Genomic DNA, 27,244 nt, shown 5'->3' with positions numbered 1-27,244 from the left:
ATACCCTAAATTATAACTATCTTGAGTTACAGCAACTTAGTTCCTAGTCTGGTATGTGGCATGTACATCGAGATAAAAAACAAAACAAAACTGAGTACTCCAAGAAGAAAGGTGTGTATATTCTTTGAAGAAGTAGACCTAGAGAGGTTAAGAACTAGGGGGAACCAGAAAGACCTGAGATTAAATATAAATTCATGTCCCCAACAGTAAGATTCTTACTAGTCACCTTCACTCCATTTGATTGCCAAAACACTGGCAGCAAAATACGTATGTCAGGGAGGAGCATGAAGGATTTCTTTATAGGGAAATTGACTGTTCCCACATGAAATGATTCATATGCAGACAAATGGGCAGGTCTCTGCCTGACAATCCTACAGTGAAATGTACCACTCAAAAAGCACCCCCAACTCAGATTCCAATCAGTTTTTGATAGTGGTTTACTTTTAAATGTCAACAAACAACCAAGGACCATTAAAATATTTGAGACGTTTCCAACATCAAAAATAGACAAAAACAATGAAAGCAAACTCAGAGAAAAGCAAATAATGCAGCAAATGAAAGAAAATAAAAATTTAAACATCCTATAACTAGATGTACACACAGGTGGTAAAACTATCAACACAAACAAGAAAATAATTATTTAAAAACCTGGGAATCATGGTTTTCCCTGGATAGGAGGTGAGGAAAGAGGTTGTGATCAAGAGGTTGTGATCAAGAAGGTAAACACAAGCCCTGGTAGGTGCTGGTGACATTCAACTGACCTATGTCACATGGCTGCTCACTTCACAATTACCTTTAAAATGTACATGTACATACAGTACGCTTTTTTGAATGTATGTTTATTCTACACTGAAAAACTACTGGGGGTTTTGGAGGAGTGGGACTGGTATTTTATTTTTTCTTTCTTTTTTATTTTTTGAGACTGAGTGTTGCTCTTGTTGCTGGAGTGCAATGGCATGATCTCGGCTCACTGCAACCTCCCAGGTTCAAGTGATTCTCCTGCCTCAGCCTCCCAAGAAGCTGGGATTACAGGCGTGTGCCACCACACCCAGCTAATTTTGTATTTTTAGTAGAGATGGGATTTCACCATGTAGGTCAGGCTGGTCTCGAACTCCTGACCTCAAGTAATCTACCTGCCTGGCCTCCCAAAGTGCTGAGATTACAGGCGTGAGCCATTGCACCTGCCCAAGGGATTGGTATTTTAGATGGATGGTCAAAGAAGCCCTCTATGCTAAGTTTAAAACTGAGCAGAATCCTGGAATGAAGAGGCAGACCATACAGTTATAGGTGGGGGGATGCAAGACAGAGGTTACGACGGGCAGAGTTGTGAGGTAGCAGTGCACTTGATAAACTCCAAGAACAGTAAGGTCAGTGTGGCTGGGGAAGGGGTAGAAGACAAGGTCCAGGGGTCAGGATGGGGGAGGCATGTCACTTAGGTCCTCAGAAGTTACGTCAAGAATGGGGGTTTTATTCTAAATAATAAGGAAAACAAATTGAATTAAATGAATAGAAATATACCACCAATCAGATTAAATTAAATTTTTTTCCTTTACAAGCAAATGCTGAGAGATTTTGTCACCACCAGGCCTGTCTTACAAGAGACCCTGAAGGAATACAAAAATCAGTTCCTAAAAGGACAGAAAAGAAATTGCTGGCCAGACACGGTGGCTCACGTCTTATTTTTTTTGTTTTTTCAGACACAGTATTGATCTGTCGCCCAGGCTGGAGTGCAGTGGCACAATCTTGGCTGACTGTAACCCCTGCCTCCCGGGTTCACGCCATTCTCCTGCCTCAGCCGCTCGAGTAGCTGGGACTACAGGCACCCACCACCACGCCTAGCTAATTTTTTTTTTTTTTTTTTGTATTTTTAGTAGAGACGGGGTTTCATTGTGTTAGCCAGCATGGTCTTGATCTCCTGACCTCGTGATCCGCCCGCCTCGGCCTCCCAAAGTGCTGGGATTACAGGTGTGAGCCACTGTGCCCAGCTGGCTCACGCCTTTAATCCCAGCACTCTGGGAGGCCGGGGCGGGTGGATCACCTGAGGTCAGGAGTTCGAGGCCAGCCTGACCAATATGGTAAAATCCCGTCTCTACTAAAAATACAAAAATTAGTTGGGTGCGGTGGCAGGTGACTGTGGTCCCAGCTACTCGTGAGGCTAAGACAGGAGAATTGCTTGAACCTGGGAGGTGGAGGTTGCAGTGAGCCGAGATCGTGCCACTGCACTCACTCCAGCCTGGGTGACAAAGCAAGACTCCATCTCAAAAATAAATAAATAAATAAATAAAATAAACAAAATGAAAAGACCAAACCTATGTTTGATTGGTATACCTAAAACTGACAGGGAGAATGGAATCAAGTTGGAAAACACTCTTCAGGATATTATCTAGAACTTCCCCAACCTAGCAAGACAGGCCAACATTCAAATTCAGGAAATACAGAGAATGCCACAAAGATATTCCTCAAGAATAGCAACCCCAAGACACATAATCGTCAGATTCACCAAGGTTGAAATGAAGAGAAAAATGTTAAGGGCGTCCAGAGAGAAAGGTCAGATTGCCCACACAGGGAAGCCCATCAGATTAACAAGAGATCTCTCTGCAGAAACCCTACAAGCCAGAAGAGAGTGGGGGCCAATATTCAACATTCTTAAAGAAAATAATTTTCAACCCATAATTTCATACCCAGACAAACTAAGCTTCATAAGCGAAAGAGAAATAAAATCCTTTACAGACAAGCAAATGCTGAGAGATTTTGTCACCACCAGGCCTGTCTTACAAGAGACCCTGAAGGAAGCACTAAATATGGCAAGGAAAAACTGGTACCAGCCATTGCAAAAAACATACCAAATTGTAAAGACCATTGACACTATGAAGAAACTGCATCAACTAACGGGCAAAATAACCACTAGCATCATAATGACAAGATCAAATTCACACATAACAATATTAACCTTAAATGTAAATGGGCTAAATGCCCCAATTTAAAGGCACAGACTAGCAAACTGGATAAAGAGTCAAGACCCATCAATGTGCTGTATTCAGGAAACTCATCTCACATGCAAAGACACATATAGTCACAAAATACAGGGATGGAGGAAGATTTACCAAGCAAATGGAAAGCAAAAAAAAAGCAGGGCTTGCAATCCTAGTCTCTGATAAAACAGACTTTAAACCATCAAAGATCAAAAGAGACAAAAAAGGCCATTACATGATGGTAAACGGATCAATTCAACAAGAAGAGCTAACTATCCTAAATATATATGCAGCCAATAAAGGAGCACCCAGATTCATGAAGCAAGTCCTTAGAGGCCTACAAAGAGACTTAGACTCCCACACAACAATAGTGGGAGACTTTAACACCCCACTGTCAATATTAGACAGATCAACAAGACAGAAAATTAACAAGGATATTCAGGACTTGAACTCAGCTCTGGACCAAGCAGACCTAATAGACATCTACAGAACTCTCCACCCCATATCAACAGAATATACATTCCTCTCAGTACCACATTACACTTATTCTAAAATTGACCACATAATTGGAAGTAAAACACTCTTCAGCAAATGCAAAAGAATGACAATCGTAACAAACAGTTTCTCAGACCACAGTGCAATCAGATTAGAACTGAGGATTAAGAAACTCACTCAAAACTGCACAACTACATGGAAACTGAACAACCTGCTCCTGAATGACTACTAGGTACATAACGAAATTAAGGAAGAAATAAGTAAGTTCTTTGAAACCAATGAGAACAAACATACAATGTACCAGAATCTCTGGGACACAGCTAAAGCAGTGTTTAGAGGAAAACTTACAGCACTAAATGCCCACAGGAGAAAGCAGGAAAAATCTAAAATCGACACCCTAACATCACAATTAAGAGAACTAGAGAAGCAAGAGCAAACAAATTCAAAAGTTAGCAGAAGACAAGAAATAACTAAGATCAGAGCAGAACTGAAGGAGACAAGACATGAAAAACTCTTCAAAAAAAAAAAAAAAAAATCAATGAATCCAGGAGCTGGTTGCTTTTTTAATGATTAACAAAATAGACCACTAGCCAGACTAATGAAGAAAAGAGAGAAGAATCAAATAGACGCAACAAAAAATGATAAACAAGATATCACCACTGATCCCACAGAAATACAAACTACCATCAGAGAATACTGTAAACACCTCTATGCAAATAAACTAGAAAATCTAGAAGAAATGGATAAATTCCTAGACACATACATCCTCCCAAGACTAAACCAGGAAAGAAGTCAAATCCCTGAATACACCAATGACAAGTTCTGAAATTAAGGCAATAATTAACACCTTACCAACCAAAAAAAGCCCAGGACCAGACGGATTCACAGCCAAATTTCACCAGAGGTACAAAGAGGAGCTGGTACCATTCCTTCTGAAACTATTCCAAACAATAGAAAAAGAGGTACTCCTCCCTAACTCATTTTATGAGGCCAGCATCATCCTGATACCAAAACCTGACAGAGACACAACAAAAAATGAAAATTTCAGGCCAATATCCCTGATCAACATCAATGCAAAAATCCTCAGTAAAATACTGACCATCTGAATCCAGCAGCACATCAAAAAGCTTATCCATCACCATCAAGTCGGCTTCATCCCTGGGATGTAAGGCTGGTTCAACATACTCAAATCAGTAAATGTAATACATCACATAAATAGAACCAATGACAAAAACCGTACGATTATCTCAACAGATGCAGAAAAGGCCTTTGATAAAATTCAACATCCCTTCATGATAAAAACTCTCAATAAACTAGGTATTGATGGAATGTATCTCAAAATATTAACAGCTATTTATGACAAACCCACAGCCAATATCATACTGAATGGGCAAAAGCTGGAAGCACTGCCTTAGAAAACCGGCACAAGACAAGGGTGTCCTCTCTCACCACTCCTATTCAACATAGTGTTGGAAGTTCTGGCCAGGGCAATCAGGCAAGAGAAAGAAATAAAGGATATTCAAATAGGAAGAGAGGAAGTCAAATTGTCTCTGTTTGCAGATGACATGACTGTATATTTAGAAAATCCCATTGTCTCAGCCCAAAATCTCAAGCTGATAAGCAACTTCAGCAAAGTCTCAGGATACAAAAATCAATGTGCAAAAATCAAAAGCATCCCTATATACCAGTAACAGACAGAGAGCCAAATCATGAGTGAACTCCCATTCACAATTGCTACTAAGAGAATAAAATACCTAGGAATACACAACTAACAAGGGATGTGAAGGACCTCTTCAAGAAGAACTACAAACCACTGCTCAAGGAATTAAGAGAGGACACAAACAAATGAACAAACATTCCATGCTCATGAATAGGAAGAATCAATATTGTGAAAATGGCCATCCTGCCCAAAGCATTTTATAGATTCAATGGTACCCCCATACAGCTACCACTAACTTTCTTCAAATAATTAGAAAAAACTACTTTAAATTTCATATGGAACCAAAAATGAGCCAGTATAGCCAAGACAATCCTAAGCAAAAATAACAAAGTTGGAGGCATCAAAATACCTGACTTCAAACTATACTACAAGGCTACAGTAACCAAAACAGCATGGTACTGGTACCAAAACAGATATACAGACCAACGGAAGAGAACAGAGGCCTCAGAAATAATGCCACACATCTACAACCATCTGATCTTTGACAAACCTGACAAAAACAAGCAATGGGAAAAGGATTCCCTATTTAATAAATGGTGCTGGGAAAACTGGCTAGCCATATGCAGAAAACTGAAACTGGATCCCTTCCTTACATCTTATACAAAAATTAACTCATGATGGATTAAAGACTTAAAGGTAAGACCTAAAACCATAAAAACCCTAGAAGAAAATCTAGGCAATACCATTCAGGACATAGGCATGGGCAAAAACTTCATGACTAAAACACCAAAAGCAACTGCAACAAAAGCCAAAACTGACAAATGGGATCTAAGTGAACTAAAGAGCTTCTGCACAGCAAAAGAAACTATCATCAGAGTGAAAAGGCAACCTACAGAATGGGAGAAAATTTTTGTAATCTATCCATCTGACAAAGGGCTAATATCCAGAATCCACAAGGAACTTAAACAAATTTACAAGAAAAAAACAACCCCATCAAAAAGTGGGCAAAGGATATGAACAGACACTTCGCAAAAGAAGACATTTACATGGCCAATAAACATATGAAAAACAGCTCATCATCATTGGTCATTAGAGAAATGCAACTCAAAACCACAATGAGATACCATCTCACACCAGTTAGAATGGTGATCATAAAAAGTAAGGAAACAACAGATGCTGGAGAGGATGTGGAGAAATAGGAATGCTTTTACACTGTTGGTGGGAGTGTACATTAGTTCAACCATTGTGGAAGACAGTGTGGCGATTCCTCAAGGATCTAGAATCAGAAATACCATTTGACCCAGCAATCCCATTACTGGGTATATATCCAAAGGATTATAAATCAATCTACTATAAAGACACATGCACACATATGTTTATTGCAGCACTATTCACAATAGCAAAGACTTGGAACCAATCCAAATGCCCATCAATGATAGACTGGATAAAGAAAATGTGGCATATATACACCATGGAATACTATGCAGCCATAAAAAAGGATGAGTTCATGTCCTTTGCAGGGACATGGATGAAGCTCAGAAACCATCATTGTGAGCAAACTATCACAAGAACAGAAAACCAAACACTGCATGTTCTCACTCATGGGTGGAAACTGAACAGTGAGAACACATGGACACAGGGAGGGAACATAACCCACTGGAGGCTGTTGCGGGGTGGGGGGCTGGGGGAGGGATAGCATTAGGAGAAATACCTAATACAGATGACGAGTTGATGAGTGTAGCAAACCACCATGGCACGTGTATAGCTATGTAACAAACCTGCACATTCTGCACATGTATCTCAGAACTTAAAGTATAATAATTTTTTAAAAAATGGAAGTAAAAAATATCTTCTATGATTAATATTCTCATAGAGATAAGAGACACTATATATTCATAAAGCAAGAACAGGATATAAAAGTTATATTCAGAAAACAAAAAGTACTCTTGCAAATTAAAAATATGATAGCAGAAATGAAAAATTCAACAGGCAAGCTAGAACAAGGTGTATAATCATCTCAGTAAGTAGAGCAAAAACACAAGAGAGAAAAAAGGAGAGACAGGGTTAGATAATTAAAGGATTAACCCAGGAGGTTCAATAGCTAAATAGTTCAGAAAGAGGATAGAGAAAGTAAAGAAAAATAAAGTAGTAAAATAACTAACTAACTAAACAAATAAATGAGATAAAATAAATTATAATAAGAAAATTTCCTAAAACTAAAGCTAGTAGGCATTCAGACTTTAAGGGTGTGCTAAGTGCCAAGTACAATAAAACAAATGAAAACAACAACAAAAAAAACTCCTTCTCATACCAAAGCACAGCAGCATGAACATGGAGATAAAAAGGACCTAAAAGGTTCCAGAAAGTGAACAAGTTACCAACAGGGAGTGGGAGTCCACATGAGAGATGTCAGCAGCAGCATTGGAAGCCAGAGGGCATCGGCATGGAGCAATGATTTCAAAATACGGAGGAATGACTTCCAACCTGGAATTCCATATTCAACTCAACCACAGTGTAAAGAGAACTAAGATTATTTTCAGATTTGTGGGGCTTAAAATAAGTATCTATCATGTATTTTTCTGAAGATGCCACCGGAAAATGGACTCTACCAAAACATGAAAGTAAACCAAGAAAAAGAAATACACAGAATTCAGCAAACAAAATAAGACAGGAGAAAGACAAAGGAATTCCCAGGAGGAGGGTGAAAGGTAATGACAGAACCATGAATGTATTCTTCTTGTTTATCCTAGAGTGAATAATCTTACATTTTGCTGCAGAAATGTTAATATAATGGAATAATGGTGTAACCCCAGGCCCCACTGGGGTATTTACACAATATGTGGTGTATGCATCATGTTACCTTTCTAAAAATCTGAAAAACTCCGGATTCCAAAACGAATGTGGTCTAAAGGATTGGGATCTGAAATTGTGGACCTGCATATACATTTTTATAAACACATTTATGTATATTCACATAAAACTGGTATCATATGGCATATACAATCTCACACTTTTATCCTATTAAAGAATATTTATACATACGTATTTTCATGGCTGAATGGCATTTGTCCTACAAAATGTTTCATAATTTTCTTATTGTTAGACATTGGGTTATATTCAGTTTTTGCCTACTATGAAATAATGGTGAGGTGGATAGCCTAATGTAGATCTTGAAGACCAATTTCTAGAAATAGAACTATGATGTCAAAGAGGTATGCATCTGCAAAACGTTTAAATTTACAGGCAAGTACCTTCATCTAGTTTATGAAGTAGAACACACAAAATGAATTAGTAAATGCACAAATAAATATATAATTCAAATCACAGTAAGCAGTAAGAAGGAAAAGAACCTTGGGCTATGAGAATAAATGGGGAAACTGATACTGAATCATACAGGTACGGGCTCACTAAATGGCAGTGTAGGCTCAAATTAAGCAAACTGCAACTACACATACTAATTTTAGTTTTACTCATGCTCCAACTCTTTCTCCTAATCATGTAGTAATGAATATAATTAGGTTTCTAAAAGGGCATAAGTTCCAAAGACACCACACGATTTTCAGAGAGTGGATTTCTTCTTCCTCTCAGGCACGCTCAGGCTAGGGGATGCTATGTGGGGCTACAGGTAACACCAGCAGGCCTAGGACCCAAAAATGTCAGGGGGCTGGGTGAGGGGGAGGAAAGAAAGGAAAATTACAAGAGGGGAAGATAAAGAGGTACACATGTGCCTCGGTTTCTTATGTATGAGGCGAGGATAATGGCTCGGACTTCCTCTGGGTGGCTTCCACTGAGCGAAAGAGTTGGCTCAGGATGACACTCCTGAAACAGCATCACTATCTTCAATGCCATACATTTTCTATTCTTTTTTATTGTAATACTTTTTATAAAACTACTTTTTTTTATATATAATAGGCATGATGCTCAGAACAAAACTGATCCCTTCTCCTAAGCCCAAAAGATCTAGTAAATGTAAGCACTTCTGGACGAAGGAAAAAAAAAAAAAAAACACTTTTTGTCAACATGTCTAATACCAACCCTATGTTCACACTTACATGTATCTTAAATATGTTTTTCTTGGAAATTAACATTTATTTGACGTGATTAGGAAACTCTGAGTGCCTGCAGTGTGATAGCACTGTCCTGAGGGCTGAGATGTACCAATGACTACATCAGGTCTGGGTCCGGCCTCATTTCATGGCTCTAAGAACATAATGGGGTGGCCAGGCACAGTGGCTCATGCCTGTAACCCCAGCACTTTGGGAGTCCAAGGTTGGTGAATCACAAGGTCAGGAGTTTGAGACCAGCCTGGTCAATATGGTGAAACCCTGTCTCTACCAAAAATACAAAAATTAGCTGGGCATGGTGGTGCATGCCTGTAGTCCCAGCTTCTTGGGAAGCTGAGACAGGAGAATCGCTTGAACCCAGGAAGCAGAGGTTGCAGTGAACCAAGATTGCGCTACTGCACTCTAGCCTGGGCGACACAGCAAGATTCTGTCAAAAAAAGAGAAGAGAAGGCCGGGTGCGGTGGCTCATGCCTGTAATCCCAGCACTCTGGAAGGCCAAGGCGGGCGGATCATGAGGTCAGGAATCGAGACCATCCTGGCTAACACGGTGAAACCCTGTCTCTACTAAAAATACAAAAAAATTAGCCTAGCGTGGTGGTGGGTGCCTGTAGCCCCAGCTACTTGGGAGGATGAGGCAGGAGAATGGCATGAACCTGGGAGGCGGAGCTTGCAGTGAGCCAAGATGGCACCACTGCACTCCAGCCTGGGCGACAGAGCGAGACTCCGTCTCAAAAAAAAAAAAAAGAAAAGAGTGTAATGGGATGAGACAACCAAATAATAAACCAACAAATAAAGAGACTGCTGATATGGCCAGGATTAAAGGGAATAAACAGGGTGATGTGACTAAGTAAATGGGGCTGAGGGGTGAATGTGGCCCTGGCTGAGACAGCATATGCTCAGGGAAATTCTCTGTAAGGAGGTGACAGAAAGTTCAAATAAGCAAGAGCAAGAAATGCCAGGAGCTGAGGGAAGAACACTGCACATGGCAACAGCAGTGGGGCAAAGGCTAAGGAAGAAAAGGACTTGGCAGATTCCAGGCACAGAAGGAGAGGATGTGGCTCCAGTGCCTTAGGTGCAGGAAAAGTAGTTAGGAAGTCGTTCATGGTAAGAATGTGGATGTGATTCTCAATGCAAGGAGAAACCACAGAGGACTTTAAGGAGACTGATGAGATCACCTTTGAATTTTTAAAAATTACACAACAGTGAAATCAGGGTCACCAGCAAGACTACTTTAGTAACCTAAGCAAGAGTGAATGATGGCTTGGCATAGTTGGTGGCCACACAGCTGAAGAAAGCTCTATTTTGAAGGTTTGACTAATGGGTCTTGCAGATGATATTAGAAGAAAGAAGGATTGTAGGAGGATTTCTAGGTTCTGGGGTTCAGTAATAAGGTGAATGGTAGCGTCACTTACTGAGATGGGGAAGATCAGTGCTACGGGTATAAACATGGGTACTAAATGCAGGTAAGCTTGCGGGAAAACACAGTAGGGAAATAACTAGGGTATGGTATTGTGTCCATTTGGCATCTTTGATTGTGAAATTTAAAGTAAAACTAGTTATTTTCCACTGCCTGATTTCTTCCCCAGCAATGACTGTTCTGATGCAGGCTCAGAGGACAAACTGAGTTCATCTAGGCATGGGGGGTTTGCCAAGGAATAAAATGAAAGTAGACAATGGTGCATGAACTCTAAAACTATCTTTACAAGGAAGAAAAGACAGAATTAATAGATGACATGAAGTAAAATTTGACATTAATTAGTAATCATTTACAAACTACCCATAATACAGTGAAAAGGATCATCCATCTATTAACTGACTCACAGATGGTTGGTTGAACCATCATCCTATTACAGAAACTATAAAATGAAGGACAAACTGATGATTAATTTTGAAAGCAATTTTTCCTTAACTTGAAACTATTATAAATTAAACTATCCTATAGTAATACTTCTAAGCAGAATGAGAAAAAAGTCTTTACCTCATGATTATAATCCAAGATTCCTTTTAAAATTTTCTTTAAATTGCTTATCTGTTTAAAGAGAGAGAAAACAACTGGGTAAAAGGCATGACAGATGAAAACATAATTTAACACAAAAAATTTCTGAGCCAACCAATCACTGCAGTTAATCATAAAGTAAATATTAAATAAAATTCAAAGGCATATTTGAATTATTATCATCATCATCAAAAAGTACTATTATGGCTTTATATAATCCAAGAGATTTATAAAACAAATTATGTTTCCAATTATGTAGAATTTTCAATGTTATGACCACACTGACAACAACTGGAGGGTAACTGAATGAGACTTAACAATCAGATTAAATTATTTAGGTTTTCTGTGGGTAAAGTAAAAATATGCCATCCTTAATGAAGACTTGAGTTCAGAGCTATTCTCCCCAGAAAAGTCAAACTGCATCTACATAGAAATTAACTTCTAAAGAGAGTATTAAGCGAAAATTATAGTAAAATCTCTTTAAAATAACCCATAAAGTATAATGTCTTTAAATTCTTCCCCTACCAGAAAAAACAAACAAACAAACAAACAAACTACTGTTTCTTCAGTTGATCATCAAACTAAATGTTTATGAGCCATGTTAGGTGAAGAATGGGCAGAATCACCTGCCCTATTTATTGTAAACTATAATTTTTTCTTTTTGTTTGACCCAATTCATACAGTTTTGTGTTAGGTTAAATGGGTATGTGATATAGCTCTATTGATTTTATTTTATTGATCTAGCTTTCCCTGGCTGGTGTCTGTAGTTGAGACATCCTAGAAAACAAGCTTGTAGGGACTGAGGCTTTCAAATAAGAACGTGAATCACAGCAACGTGATCCAGTACTTAATTAAAGGCATATTTATTTGAAAGGAAGAAAATAAATTGAAAACTTGCTTATTTATTTTTACAGGTCTCATAAAATTAACATGCTTAAATGTCTGTAAAAATTTGTAGATATGGAAAACGCATAATATGCTTTATCTCTTTCATTCTAGGATGTTCATTTTCCCATATTTTTAATGTTTGAAATTAAAATGCCTTGAAAATCAACTGCCATTCATTTAAAATGGTAGTTTTTTAAATCACATCACAAAAAGCTATAACTTATCTTTATTTATTTATTTTTTGACACAGAGTCTCCCTCTGTTGCCCAGGCAGGCTAGAGTGCAATGGCGCGATCTCGGCTCACTGCAACCTCTGCCTCCCAGATTCAAGCAATTCTTGTGCCTCAGCCTTCTGAGTAGCTGGGATTACAGGCACCTGCCACCACACCTGGCTAATTTTTGTATTTTTAGTAGAGATGGGGTTTCACCATGTTGGCCAGGCTGGTCTCGAACTTCTGACCTCAGGTGATTCACCCACCTTGGCCACCCAAAGTGTTGGGATTACAGGCGTGAGCCACCGTGCCCGGTCATATATCTTGTCTTTAATCAATGGCATCATAAAATTGAAGTATAGCATAAAATAAAGTATAGAGAATAAGAAGTTCAGTCCTGAGTGTTAAGACTATGATAAACTTTTCTACCCGTCTCCATATACTACCACTGCCCTACTCATGACACTGGGGACAGCATATGTGGGTATGTATATCTATCTGTGTGCCTGCTGGGAGGAGATATACAACTCCTGATCAAGCCAGTAAGCAGACACAAAATGATTAATAGCATTATTTTAAATATCATAAATTGTTTTAAACATGCTGTAACATTAAAAAAAATTTTTTTTTTTTTTTGAGACTGAGTCTTGCTCTGTCACCCAGGCTGGAGTGCAGTGGCGCAATCTTGGCTCACTGCAACCTCCGCCTCCTGGGTTCAAGCAATTCTCATGCCTCAGCCTCCAGGGTAGCTGGAATTACAGGCACCCGCCAAAAAACCTAATTTTTTTTTTTTTTGAGACCGAGTCTTGCTCTGTCACCAGGCCGGAGTACAGTGGCGCCATCTCGGCTCACTGCAACCTCTGCCTCCAAGGTTCAAGTGATTATCCTGCCTCAGCCTCCTGAGTAGGTGCGACTATAGGTGCGCAATACCACGCCCAGTTAATTTTGTATTTTTAGTACAAATGGGGTTTCACCATGTTGGCCAGGATGGTCTCCATCTCCTGACTTGTGATCTGCCCATCTCGCCCTCCCAAAATGCTGGGATTACAGGTGTGAGCCACCGTGCCTGGCCTAATTTTTATATTTTTACTAGCAACGGGGATTCACCATCTTGGCCAGGCTGGTCTTGAACTCCAGACCTCAAGTGATCCACCTGCCTTGACCTCCCAAAGTGCTGGGATTACAGGTGTTAGCCACCGTGCCTGGCCTGCCAGGTTGAGGCAGGAGGATGGCTTGAGCCTAGGAGTTCAAGACCGGACTGAGCAATATAGCAAGACCTCATCCCCACAAAAATTTAAAACGTTAGCCTGGTGTGTTGGCATGCACCTGTGGTTGAGCTCAGGAGGTGGAGGTTGCAGTGAGCTGAGACTGTGCCACTATACTCCATCCTGGGTGACAGAGTGAGATCTTGTCTCAAAAAAAGTAAATAAAAATTAATAAACTGCCTGTCCTTGAAAGATTGTTTAGAAATTAAAACAGGGCCGGTCGGGCGCAGTGACTCTCGCCTGTAATCCCAGCACTCTGGGAGGCCAAGGCAGGCAGATCACCTGAGCTTAGGAGTTCAAGACCAGCCTAGCCAACATGGCAAAACCCTGTCTCTACTAAAAAATACAAAAATTAGCCTGGTATCATGGCGTGCGCCTGTAGTCCCAGCTACTCGGGAGACTGAGGCAGGAGAATCTTTTGAACTCGAGAGGCGGAGGTTGCAGTGAGCCGAGATTGCACCACTGCACTACAGCCTGGGTGACAAGGTGAGACTCTGTCTCAAAACAAAACAAAACAAAACAAAACAAAAAACAAAAAACCCCAGTGCCATTAAACAGTTTTCATTTACTAGCTTAGTAAAAAGAAGGAACTAGATTTTGGCAAACCCAATACTTAAGCAATAAATAAATATTTGTGTTATCAAACATGTTTCTTGGGGAAAATATAAAGATAACTCAAGCTGAACATGTCTTAAGTTCAGCGCCTTGCATGCTTAAATCATTTGTATGTCTGAGTCTTCACCAGTCTGTATCAAGAAGAAATGGTTGCAGGTTTCTCCACTGTTAGACAGGAAAACTATTGGGTCATAACAATCAATTTAATGTTAAAATCACAAAGATGGAGAACAAATTACGGGTTGCATGGGATTAGGGGTGGTGTGGATGTGGATATAGAAGCAGCACAGGAAGCTGTGTGGTGACGGAATAGTTCTGGGTCTTCACTGTGGTGGTAGTTATAAGAAGCTACATATGAGACAGAGCTACACAGAACTGCACGCACTAACACAGACTGCAAGTAACCTTGGTGAAATCTGAATAAAATATGGACTGTACCAATGCCAGTTCCCTAGTTTTGATATTGTATTATAGTTATGCAAGATGTTACCACTGGAGAAACTGGGTAAAAGGTACACATAACCTCTTAGTACACGTTTTTTGCAACTCCTTGTGAATCTATAATTATTTCAAAATATAGGCCAGGTGTGGTGGCTGATGCTTGTAATTCCAGCACTTGGGAGGCCAAGGCGGGCGGATCACCTGAGATCAGGAGTTTGATACCAGCCTGGTCAACAGGGTTAAACCCCATCTCTATAAAAATGCAAAAATTAGCTGGGTGTGGTGGCGGATGCCTGTAATCCCAGCTGCTTGGGAGGCCGAGGCAGGAGAATCACTTGAACCAGGGAGACAAAGGTTGCAGTGAGCCGAGATTGCACCACTGCTCTCCTGCCTGGGGGACAGAGAAGACTCCATTTCAAAAACAAAAACCAAAATATAAAGTTAAAAAAATAATTTAGTGGATTACAACAAACATTTTAAAAAATAAAATGCAAACATCACTGCCTAACATAAGGGCAAATACCTGTTCAGCTATATATATGCACACATTTAGGTGGGAAATTGGTTGCAATGTAAACTTTTTTTCTTATTGTAAGTTTTGGTTAAAGAAGCTTGTAAAATACTTAAAGGTTACTAGGAAGGAAATGGAAATGTTTCATTCTCTGAGTGTTTAGGATACAGTTAATAATGAACAATATTATCTTATTATAACTACCACATGTACTGTTCTAAGTACTTGGCATAATAACTCATTTCTGTGAGGCAGAAGCTATATTAATCCTCATTTTACAAATGGGGAAACCAAGGCAAAGGAAGGTCACAACACTTCCCCATAGACAGTAAATGGCAGAGCTATGATGTGGACACAGGCACACTGGCTCCATGCCCTTGGTCGCTATGCGTTACTAACTCATATTACGTTATGCATAGGTGCACAACTCCAGGTGAGTTCAATCTTCAATTCTACATTATTTCATTGCAGGCTACCTAAGTTTCTAAAGCTCACCGGATACATTAGACCAAAAAAATCAACAGATACTATACACATACAAATATTTAAAGATTTAACAGATGGAAAAATAAAATACCTTTAGCCTCCAATTATCTCCTACTTCAGTTTTGATTCTGTTTAGCCAATTTTCATCAAAATATGCAGGATCTCTGCAAAATAAGAAAAAGCTTACATATTAAGATCATGTAGCTATCAAGCTAAACAAAGAAAATTGAATCTTATCGCATATTATCACTTAACTGCAACATAAAAATGTATTTGACACATATCAGCCACTAAATAACTTTACATGTTAGTAACAGTCAAGTTGGCCAGGTGTGGTGGATCACCCTGTAATCCCAGCACTTTGGGAGGCGGAGGTGGGCCGATCACTTGAGGTCAGGAGTTCAAGACAACACCTGGCCAACACGGTGAAACTTTGTCTCTACTAGAAATACAAAAATTAGCCTGGTGTGGTGGGACACACCTGTAATCCCAGCTACTGAGGAGGCTGAGGTGGGAGAACCCCTTGAACCCAGGAGGCAGAGGTTGCAGTGAGCCAAGATTACACCACTGCACTCCAGCCTGGGCGACAGAGTGAGACCCGGTCTCCAAAAGAAAACCAACAAAAACAACAATAACAAAAAACAGTCAAGAATCTACCATAATTGCAGATTCTCTTAAAAGTCAACTTGACTGTTAACACATAATTAATGACACATTTTTTGGTTGTTTTTTTGTTGTTGTTGTTTTGAGACAGAGTCTCACTCTGTCACCCAAGCAGGCTGGAGTGCAATGGTGCGATCTCGGCTCACTGCAACCTCTACCTCCCAGGTTTAAGCGATTCTCCTGCCTCAGTCTCCCAAGTAGCTAGGATTATAGGCCCATACCACCATGCCCGGCTAATTTTTGTATTTTTAGTAGAGACGGGGGTTTACCATGTTGGCCAGGCTGATCTTGAACTCCTGACCTCAGGTGATTCATCCACCTTGGCCTCCCAAAGTACTGGGATTACAGGCGTAAGCCATTGCCCCTGGCCAGTGACGCAGTCTTTAAACTGATAAATATATAAAGAAAGTTAAAATAAGTTTTTCAGTTAATATTTCAATGAAATCCATCACCTAATACTTCAAAGGTCACCAATAACATCACTAAATTCCGATGTATTCAAATAATATAAACTGAGAATCTATTTCCTCAGATGTAGTACTAGGCTTTGGACACATCTGAACACCACTGTTGTTTGCAAAAGACTTAAAAAATTTAAGATAAAACACCAGTATGGACAAACACATCGAAACGAGGATAGAATCTGAATATCCTTTATATTTTCCCAGGAAAATTTTCTATGGGAAAATTTCCCATATTTCTAATAAACACTAGGAAGGAAGGAAGGCAGGAAGGGAGGGAGGGAGGACAAAACTTTTCAAACTCAGCATGAGCCTCATTTTACAGGTTTTGAAATTGATCCTCTAAAAATTAAATTATTTATCTAAGACCACAGACAGAACATCTAAGTTTGTCCTGCTTGAGCAACTGCTAAGTCCAAAAATCTTTCCATAACACTACAACTGTCTCTATTCACCTCAAAAAAACAGAAAGACAATGAGACTGATAGGTAAAGAAAAAAACATATGTTTCGACTTTTACTGTAACCCATACTGATAAATACACAATCAGTATTAAATTTTATTCAAATTAGCTTAAAATGAAGCAACATGATATTCAGAATTTTTACCTATTATGAAAAAAGAAAACTGTATTTATTTTAGGTAATAAGCATGTTTTTTTAAAGTTACAACTAAGTTATCTCTACAGAAATCTGTTATGATTATTTTTGAAGCCTGTCTCATATCATTGGATAACATATTAACTTCATTATCTATTTACTTTTAAAAACAGCTTTATTGAGAAATAACCCACATGACACAATTTACCCATTTACAGTAGACAATGCATTTTAGTATAGCCAGAGTGGTACACCTATCACCACAATCTAGTCTTAGAGCACTTCCATCTTTCCAAAAAGAAACCCTATCTCCATTAGCCATCACTCCCGTTTCTCCTTCTATCCAGCCCCTGAAAATCAATAATCTACTTTCTGTCTCTATGAATTTGTCTATCCTGGACATTTCATATAAATAAAATCATACACTATGTGGTCTTTTGTGTCTGGCTTCTTTCAATCAGCACGTTTTCTAAGGTTTATCCATATTACAGCATGTATCAGTACTTCATTCCTTTTTGTGGCTAATTAATATTCCATTTATAGATATATCACATTTTGTTTATTCATTTATTTGCTGATGTAACTTGGGTTATTTCCACTTTGGGGCCATTATGAATAATGATGCCTTGAACACTGCTGTACTAGTTTCTGTGTGGACATTTGTTTCATTTGGGTATATACCTAGCAGTGAAACTGATGGGTCCCATGTTTAAAATGTGAGGCAAGGCCAAACTCTTCCAAAGCAGCTATATTTTGCATCCTCACCAGCAATGTATGTTCTCTACAGCCTTGCCAACACTCATTATTGTCTTTTTAGTTATAACCCTCCTAGTGGATGTGAAGTGGTGTCTCACGGTGGTTTTGATCTGCAATTTCCTAATGGCTAACGATGCTGAGCATCTTTACATGTACTTGTTGGCCATTGTATATCCTCTCTGGACAAAAAGCCTACTCAATTATTTGCACATTGAAAAACTGTTGCCTTTTTTATTGAATTGTAAGAGTTTTGGTTTTTTGTTTGTTTTAATATTCAGGATACCAGCCAACAGACATATGACATGTGAATATTTTCTCCCATTTTGTAGGCTGTTTTTCCACTTTCTTTTCTTTTTTTTTTTTTTGGAGACAGAGTCTCACTGTGTTGCCCAGGTTGGAGTGCAGTGACACAATCTCAGCTCACTGCAACCAATTCTCCTGCCTCAGCCTCCCAAGTACCTGGAGTTACATGGCATGCACCACCATGCCCAGCTAATTTTTGTATTTTTTAGTAGAGACAGGGTTTCATCATGTTAGCCAGGCTGGTCTTGAACTCCTGACCTCACCTGACCTCAAGTGATCTGCCCACCTCAGCCTCCCAAAGTGCTGGGATTAGAGGCTTGAGCCACTGTGACCGGCCATGTCTTTCTACTTTCTTGATGGCATATTTTGCAAACAAAGTTTTTAATTTTTTTTTAAGAGATAGGTTCCCACTCAGTTGCCCAGGCTGGAGTGAAGTGGCATGATCACAGTTCACTATAACCTTGTATTCGTATTCCTGAGCTCAAGTCATCTTCCCACCTCAGCCTCCAGAGTAGCTAGTGGTAAGACATACTACCATGCCTGGATAAAATTTTTTTCTTTCTTTTCTTTTTCTTTTTTATTTTTTGGAGAGATGGAGTCTATGTTGCTCATGCTGGTCTCAAACTCCTGGCCTCAAGTGAGTCTCCTGTCTTGGCCTCCCAAAGTGCTGAGATTACAGGCATGAGCCACTACACCAGGTCACCGGTGTCAAATTTTGATGAGGTTCAATTTATCTATCTTGAACTTTCTGTGTCACATCTAAGAGGCTCCTGCCTAATCGAAAGTCATGAAGATTTATTGGTATGTTTTCTTTTAAGTTTTATATAACTTGGCTCTTACATTTAGGTCTATAATCCATTTGTGCATGGTGTAAGAAAGGGAGCTAACTTCATTGTTTGGCACGTGGATAATCATACTCATCTATTATTATTTTAAGCTACTTTATTTGAGGTTCTTCTGAGACCTAATACCATAAAAACCCTAGAAGAAAACCTAGGTAATACCATTCAGGACATAGGCATGGGCAAAAACTTCATGTCTAAAACACCAAAAGCAACGGCAACAAAAGCCAAAATTGACAAATGGGATCTCATTAAACTAAAGAGCTTCTGCACAGCAAAAGAAACTACCATCAGAGTGAACAGGCAACCTACAGAATGGGAGAAAAGTTTTGCAATCTACTCCTCTGACAAAGGGCTAATATCCAGAACCTACAAATAACTCAAACAAATTTACAAGATAAAAACAACCCCATCGAAAAGTGGGCAAAGGATATGAACAGACATTTCTCAAAAGAAGACATTCATACAGCCAACAGACACATGAAAAAATGCTCATCATCACTGGTCATCAGAGAAATGCAAATCAAAACCACAATGAGATACCATCTCACACCAGTTAGAATGGCAATCATTAAAAAGTCAGGAAACAACAGGTGCTGGAAAGGATGTGGAGAAATAGGAACACTTTTACACTGTTGGTGGGATTGTAAACTAGTTCAACCATTATGGAAAACAGTATGGCGATTCCTCAAGGATCTAGAACTAGAAGTACCATATGACCCAGCCATCCCATTACTGGGTATATACCCAAAGGATTATAAATCATGCTGCTATAAAGACACATGCACACGTATGTTTATTGCGGCACTATTCACAAGAGCAAAGACTTGGAATCAACCCAAATGTCTATCAGTGACAGACTGGATTAAGAAAATGTGGCACATATACACCATGGAATACTATGCAGCCATAAAAAAGGATGAGTTTGTGTCATTTGTAGGGACATGGATGCAGCTGGAAACCACCATTCTCAGCAAACTATCACAAGAACAGAAAACCAAACACCGCATGTTCTCACTCATAGGTGGGAACTGAACAATGAGATCACTTGGACTCGGGAAGGGGAACATCACACACTGGGGCCTATCACGGGGAGGGGGGAGGGGGGAGGGATTGCATGGGGAGTTATACCTGATGTAAATGACGAGTTGATGGGTGATGACGAGTTGATGGGTGCAGCACACCAACATGGCACAAGTATATATATGTAACAAACCTGCACGTTATGCACATGTACCCTAGAACTTAAAGTATAATAAAAAATAAAAATTAAAATTAAAATAAAAAAAAAGAAACCAATTTGAGCAAACTTATGCAAAAAAGGCAACTTACTGTAAGATCACTGATATTATGGTACTAAAGATAGCTGGGCCTCACCAAGTATTGGACAATACTGTCTGACTTTCATCTTTGTTTCTTTCTATCCATCTACACCATTTTCTCTCCATAGACCAGCCTTTTCCTATTTCTCCATAAACAATACTAAAAATGGCTGCAAGTATGTTCCAAGCCTGTATCACTTCAGTCCAAGCAATTTGTTTGAAGACCAGCTGTCATTCAGTCCCAATTCTAAATCCCCAGGAAAACCTCAATGATCCAGAAAGTCTCTTTTTTCATTCCTGGTCCAATTATATGCAGCGAAAAGGATGGGGGCTGCAAGGAGGACACACAGGACTTTAGGGACCAACTGAAGTGATTTCTACTAAAACATTAAAGAGTTATAAAAATCAATTCAGAAGTCAAAAAATATTCAATATTATTTTTGATCCTTAACCTAAAAAGCTATCACTTAAAAAGCATAATCATTAGCAATCAAGTATTGCTTTCCAACTAAAAAAGACTCACACATGAATCTGGTGCCCTGCAGCTGATGACCATCCAAAGCCAAAGAAAGGCATGAACCCACCAGAACCTACCACCCGAGAGGCAAGTCAGGTTCACTCAGTTGAAGGACTTAGTGTTGCTCTCACCAGAAAGACCTTTACTTAAAAAAAAAAAAAAAAATTTACAATGTCCAAGAAATTATGTACTCCAAGATCTCCGAGGTTATAAAACACTTCATGTACAATTTAGAGTAATACATCTTATGAATAAAAGAACTCAGAGAAGTTCAAATACAATGTTTCAAATCAGGCATGATACAGCCTGCTTATTCCTTGAAAGAATACCAAATCAAAACCTAAGGATCATGTCTGAGCTCAGAAGGGTAGACAACAAAATCAGTTGCTACTATCATGTATGCCATGTATGACACCAGTAACATCTGTATTATATCAGCAACATAACAGGCATTGAACCAGGCACTGCACATTCACAAAAGCACTGCAGGGAAGGTAGGTATTATTATCCTTATAGTTAACGAACATCAGACTCAGAAATTAAGTAATTTTCCCAAGCTCAATCAGACAGTTAACTGTCAGAGTTGATAGTATAATTATTTTTGTTAAAACAGATCAGGAGAGTTCAACACATAACCAGTTGTAGTAAAACACTAAGGTCCTGTGGCTAATTACCCCCTTCATGCTCTGTAAACTAGGTCACAAGTAGAAAAAGACCAGCGTCACTCTATTACCTTCTTGTTCATGAAGGGCAGGCATTTCCTCTTATTCCTTGCTATCCTTCCCAATCCCTTGTGGCTGGCACACAGCAGCTTCTCAGTAAATTTGGTTAAAGGGACGGCACTTAAGAAGTTTCCAATCTACTACTCAGGCAAAATACACCAAGAATGGTAGTCTTAAGCCTTCTCATATTCAATATTACTTTCCCTGGTAAATTCTGAAGCCATATAGGCAGGCATCTAGCCGTAGCTTCCATTGCCATAAGTACTTCACAATTTCAGTAATGTTTTCTAAAGATTCCTTAATTAATGGTCGCAGGCTAGAACAGAACAATATAAAGGTAACTTTCTCAAAACTCTTAAGAGATGACAGTTCTGCATAGATATGTAAATAACAAGTGGTAATCTTACTGGGGAAGCTCTTCATGAGTAAGAAGCTATTATTAGCTTCTCGTTATGTCTTAACTCCTGCTAAAAGAAAATACACAAAATCATTTCCTTAATTTGCCAGTAACACATTTACTTGTTTATAACTTTTGTACCAGTCATAGCTTAAGCTAAAGGAAAAGCCCACTAATTTTAATTCTTAGAAAAATTCCAGAAGTATATTGTCTTCTTACATCAAATGCCTTCACAGAAATTAAAAAAAAAAAAAATTAAATTTTACTTCTACTGCTAGAATTATTTAAGCAATGCAATCTTCTTTCTTTTCTTTTTTTTTTTTTTTTTTGAGAGAGAGAATGTCTCACTTTGTTGCCCAGGCTGGAGTGCAATGGTGTGATCTCTGCCTCGGGGGTTTAAGTGATCCTCCCACCTCAGCCTCTCTAGTAGCTGGGACTACAGGCATCCACCACCAGGCTGGGCTAATTTTTTATATTTAGTAGAGACAGGGTTTCACCATGTTGGCCAGGCTGGTCTCGAACTCCTGACCTCAAGTGATTCACCCACCTCGGCCCAATGTAATTTTCTTAATGAAAGCAAATTAAGATGGGATCCAAAACAAACGTATTTGGTTTCATTTCTTAACCAGAGCATCTTTACTAGCAAATTTTAGTGTTTTTTACAGATACGTTGATTCTTAGGCATGACTATTTCCTAATAACCTTTTAATGACCTAAAATAATCTTGGTACTCTGCCATTAAATATGTGTTAGAGTTGACTATAATAAAATTTCACATCCATAATGACAACAAAAATTTGGCAATTTACACTAAGGCCCTAAGTCAAAATAAACAATACAGGTACATAAGGGATAGATTCCAACAGACAACTTAGTGTACGACAAAAAATATCCATTTATGAGACATTCCAGCAGGGGCCACAGCTTGACTTTCATCCTATTTTCTTTTCCCCCTTCTCAAACTTTGAAAACAAAAACCAGTGGCACTTGGAGGCACAACTTGGCACTTCTGACCTTTACTCTTTCAATCAAGCATGTGGTTGTGTTATAATAAAAATTATATTTGGTCTCTGTCCCTTATTTCCTGGCACTGATCTCCTAAACTCTTGGAATTTCCTGAGTGGAGTGTCTTTTGTAGTTCATAAGGAGCTCCTTTAAACCATAACACAGTTTGTCGGCCCCTTTATTGCTTCAGGATGGGGGCTTGTCACAGAGGAACCAACCTTATTAGAGGTTGGAACATTCAGCCCCAAAGGGAAAGGGAGGAGGTACTGGAGACTGAGTTCAATCACATGACCAATGACTTCAATCATACCTATGTAATGAGATCCCAAATAAAAACCATTAAGAACAGGGTTTGGCGAGCTCCCAGGCTGATGATCACCTCAACGCGCTGGGTGGGAGGCATGCCCAGAGAGGGCAGGGAAGCTCTGCACTGCCCCCAGTTTTGTTTTTTGCCATATGCTTCTTTTACATTGGCTGTTACCGAGCTGTATCCTTTATAATAAAACTGATTGTAATTATAGTGCTTTCTGGAGTGCTGTGAGTCATTCTAACAAATTATCCAACTTAAGGGCCCTGCTCTTAAAGCCCCTGCTGGTCATGGGAACCCTTGAATCTGTGGTTGGCTGGGTAAAATACAGGTGGCACTGAGGACTATTTCCAACTAGTTGTCTTTTGGCACTGGGACCTTAACCTGAATTTGTGGGGTCTGTACTGTCAACCCAAAACGAAGAGGATGAAGCACAAAATATGATTTAAAGAGTTTACCTGAGCCAAAGCAAAGACAGCTGCCGAAAACACTTAAACCCAAGTAACCTTGGATATGAGCTCCATTTGGCTTTGGTTATGTGCAGGTTTGTATTTAAAGGTTTCAAAAAAGTGGGGGTGGGGAGACAGAGAGTAGGTTGATACAAAGTTGTTAGGAATTCTCACTGATTTACAGAAATAGCATTGATTAGTGACTGGCTAGACACCTTTAAGTTACAGGTGTGGATTAGACTGTCCGGTGCGGCTTTATTAGGTTAACGTACAGCTACTTGTGGCAACAGCAAGCACTTTCATGAGATGAACACACAGTGCAAAGCGGGAGTAGGATGTGACTGCTGATCCATCTTAATGTCTCTCTGGGTCTTATAATTTAAAAGGACTCATTCCTCAGATAAAAGTTCTTTTCTCAATACTTATTCTGTGTAGTTCCTGTCAGAATTGAAGGATTATGCCCTTAACTTGTGAGGTCTGAGCTAACTCAGGTAATTAGGATCAGAATCCAATGGAACTACAGGGCACCTAATTGGTGTCAGAGAAAATGTTGACAGAAAACAAGAGTGGTAAACCCTTCTTGAAAACAAAAGGCCAAAAAAAGATAAATTAGCTTTCTTTTAATTTTACAGTTAAATTGTGTAATTCCATATTCATTTATTCAACAAATATTTTCCAGACACCTACAATAGAGCAGGATAAGAGGAGGTGGCAATATTAAAAAGGGTGGGCAGGGCAGGCTCCACTGAAAAACTTACCAATGTCGGGGGCACTGGAAGGTGGTGAGGAAAGTGGGAAGGGAACACCTGATAGAGAGGCAGAGGATCAGCCACACCAAAGCATTTAGGCATGAGATATTTGGTGGGCCTGGGATGAGCCAGGGAGCCGCTGTGGGAAAGGATGCTGGGTGAATGAGGCCAGAGTGGTGACAAGTGGCCCACATCACTTAGGATCTCATGTACTACTGTAAGTACTTCGGTTCTTAGCCTGAGTGAAATGGGACACTAATGCAGGGTTCTCAGGAGAAAATCTGATTTTTTACTAAAGAACCACTTCAGTATCCTGGAAGTCAAATTTTAAATGTGTTACAAGGAGGTAAACATGATAAGTGTTATCAAATGACGCTGACAGGTTAGGAGAAGAACTGAGAATGGACCATTAAAGTTAGCAATGTATGGCTGGGCACGGTGGCTCATGCCTGTAATCCCAGCACTTTGAGAAGCCGAGACGGGCGGATCTCCCGAGGTCAGGAGTTTGAGACCAGCCTGGCCAACACGGTGAAACCCCTAAAACACGGTGAAACTCTACTAAAAATACAAAAATTAGCTGGGCATGGTGGCGGGCACCTGTAATCCCAGCTAACCGGGAGGCTGAGGCAGGAGAATCACTTGAACCCGGGAAGTGGAGGTTGCAGTGAGCCGAAATCATGCCAATGCTCTCCGGCCTGGGTGACAAGAGCAAGACGCTGTCTTAAAAAAAAAAAAAAAAAAAAAAAAAGCAATATATACATCATGGTAGCCCTGACAAGTGCAGGTTTTTTGGGCCTTGTTTTGTTTTGAGACAGAATCCAGCTCTGTTGCCCAGCCTGGAGTGCAGTAGCACAATCCGACTTCTAGACTCAGTGATCCTCCTGCCTCAGCCTCCCAGGCATGGGAAGTTAGGACTACAAGCATGCGCCATCATGCCCAGCTAATTATACTTTTGTAGAGACTGAGGAAAGCGAAAATCACCTGGTGACCACTGGACAGACCCTGGAGACAAAAACTTCTCATCTGAGGAATTTAGAAGGGAGCAAAGCCCACCCAGTGACTAACAGGCCACCAGGAGGCAAAACTCCTTATCTGGGGAAAATTAGAAGAAATCAAACTTTCCTGGTATCTAAAGTCGGCATCTAGTTCCTGGCCTCTTCCAACTTTTATAAGTAATTTCTATACATCTCTGGAATGCCATACTGAAACTCAAGTGATGGGATTTTGGGTGCCCATGTTGGCCAGGCTGATCTTGAACTCCTGACCTCAAGTGATCCGCCCATCTCCACCTCCCAAAGTGCTGGGATTACAGGCATGAGCCACAGCGCCCAGTGGAGAAATATTTTTAAAGATAAAAGAAATAACAATTTGCTTCTATGCTTAAGGATATGATCCAGTAGAGGAGGGACAACTGATGATGCAGGAAAGAGGGGAGAACTGGTAAAGAGATGATTCTGAGTAGATTTAACCAGAGTTGTGGTACTGTCAAACAAATACAAAGAAATACGAGAAGAGCCAAGGAACTAAAAATGTGTACAAAGAGCGAATACGATTGGCCATGGAATCTCAACTGACTAAAAGGAAAGAGACAGAACAGCATACAGGTGAAGGGCCATGTTGAAGTCCCATCAGTGCTAGAGAACTGAAGAATTCTTGGCATCTTGGTACCAGAGCAAGTGACAGGGAATGACAGGAAGTAGTGATCAAATAGAGGTAAACAGAAAACTGAGATTGTTGAGGGATTACATATTATTCATAATTATAGGGTATAGGGCATAATCACGGGAATGAGTAGGTGAAGATGGAAGTTGAGTGGAAGACAAGATTAATGGAGAACAGCTCAAGAAACAGAGGCAACAATATGAAAAATCATCTAAGTGCATACTTAAATCACTAAGAGTTTAGACAAGAGTACTATATCCATCCAAATTGTTGGGAAATGAGGGAGAATTACAGTAACAATGAAGGGCAGAGAATGTTGTCACAAGATTCAAAATTATAGGGCTTTAGGAAAAATGAAGGTGTGGCTAGAAGCAATATGGAGAAGCACCACCATGAGTTTCCTGGTATATGAAGCCTGTGGGAGAAACAACAGCCATCACTTGAGAAGTCTGACAAAGTAGTCCTGTTAGGAGAGAACCAAATTTCTTTCAGATCAAGGTAAAGGGAACCAAAGTTGAATCAGGGCAAAGCATTCACTGTATTTCTGGTATATGTACTGTGTAGGTTCACCAAGAACTAACTACAAATTCTACAGCATCAACAATGAATTTAAATTCTTTTTTTTTTTTAATGACTGGCAGAGGAAACATCATTAATCATTATTGAAATGAAAATTAAAACCACTAGACAGCCACTAGAATGGCTAAAATGAAAAGACTGACCTTAGCAAGTGGTGGTAAGACTGTGGAGCAACAGGAATCCTCATACACTGTTGATGTAAATTTAAACGTCACACTGGCTTTGGAAACAGTTTGGCAGTTTCTTGAATATTAAGCATAGACCTACCATATGATCCAGCCACCCCTCTCCTAGGTGGAACAGAAT

At 39.6% G+C, this 27,244-nt stretch overlaps 1 protein-coding gene across 4 annotated transcripts in view; it reads right to left on the bottom strand.

The window, feature by feature from the left end:
* HOOK3 (hook microtubule tethering protein 3) overlaps positions 1–27,244 on the bottom strand; it is a 125,044-nt gene that overhangs the window by 78,913 nt on the left and 18,887 nt on the right. For all 4 annotated transcript variants that reach the window (XR_012416407.1, XM_005563239.5, XM_065519169.2 and 1 more), the window contains exons 3-4: positions 15,697–15,769; positions 11,170–11,220 (exon numbers count right to left, since the gene is read on the bottom strand). Coding sequence is in view for 3 of the 4 variants with exons in the window: in XM_005563239.5 (XP_005563296.1) it covers positions 11,170–11,220; positions 15,697–15,769 (124 nt within the window). In the remaining variant the exon portion in view is untranslated. The remainder of the gene's footprint in view (positions 1–11,169; positions 11,221–15,696; positions 15,770–27,244) is intronic.

The sequence above is a fragment of the Macaca fascicularis genome, chromosome 8 (genome assembly GCF_037993035.2).
Source record: "Macaca fascicularis isolate 582-1 chromosome 8, T2T-MFA8v1.1".
NCBI lineage: Eukaryota > Metazoa > Chordata > Mammalia > Primates > Cercopithecidae > Macaca > Macaca fascicularis.
The sequence above is the reverse complement of the archived record's forward strand: the minus strand, read 5'-3'. Positions and strand labels throughout refer to the sequence as shown.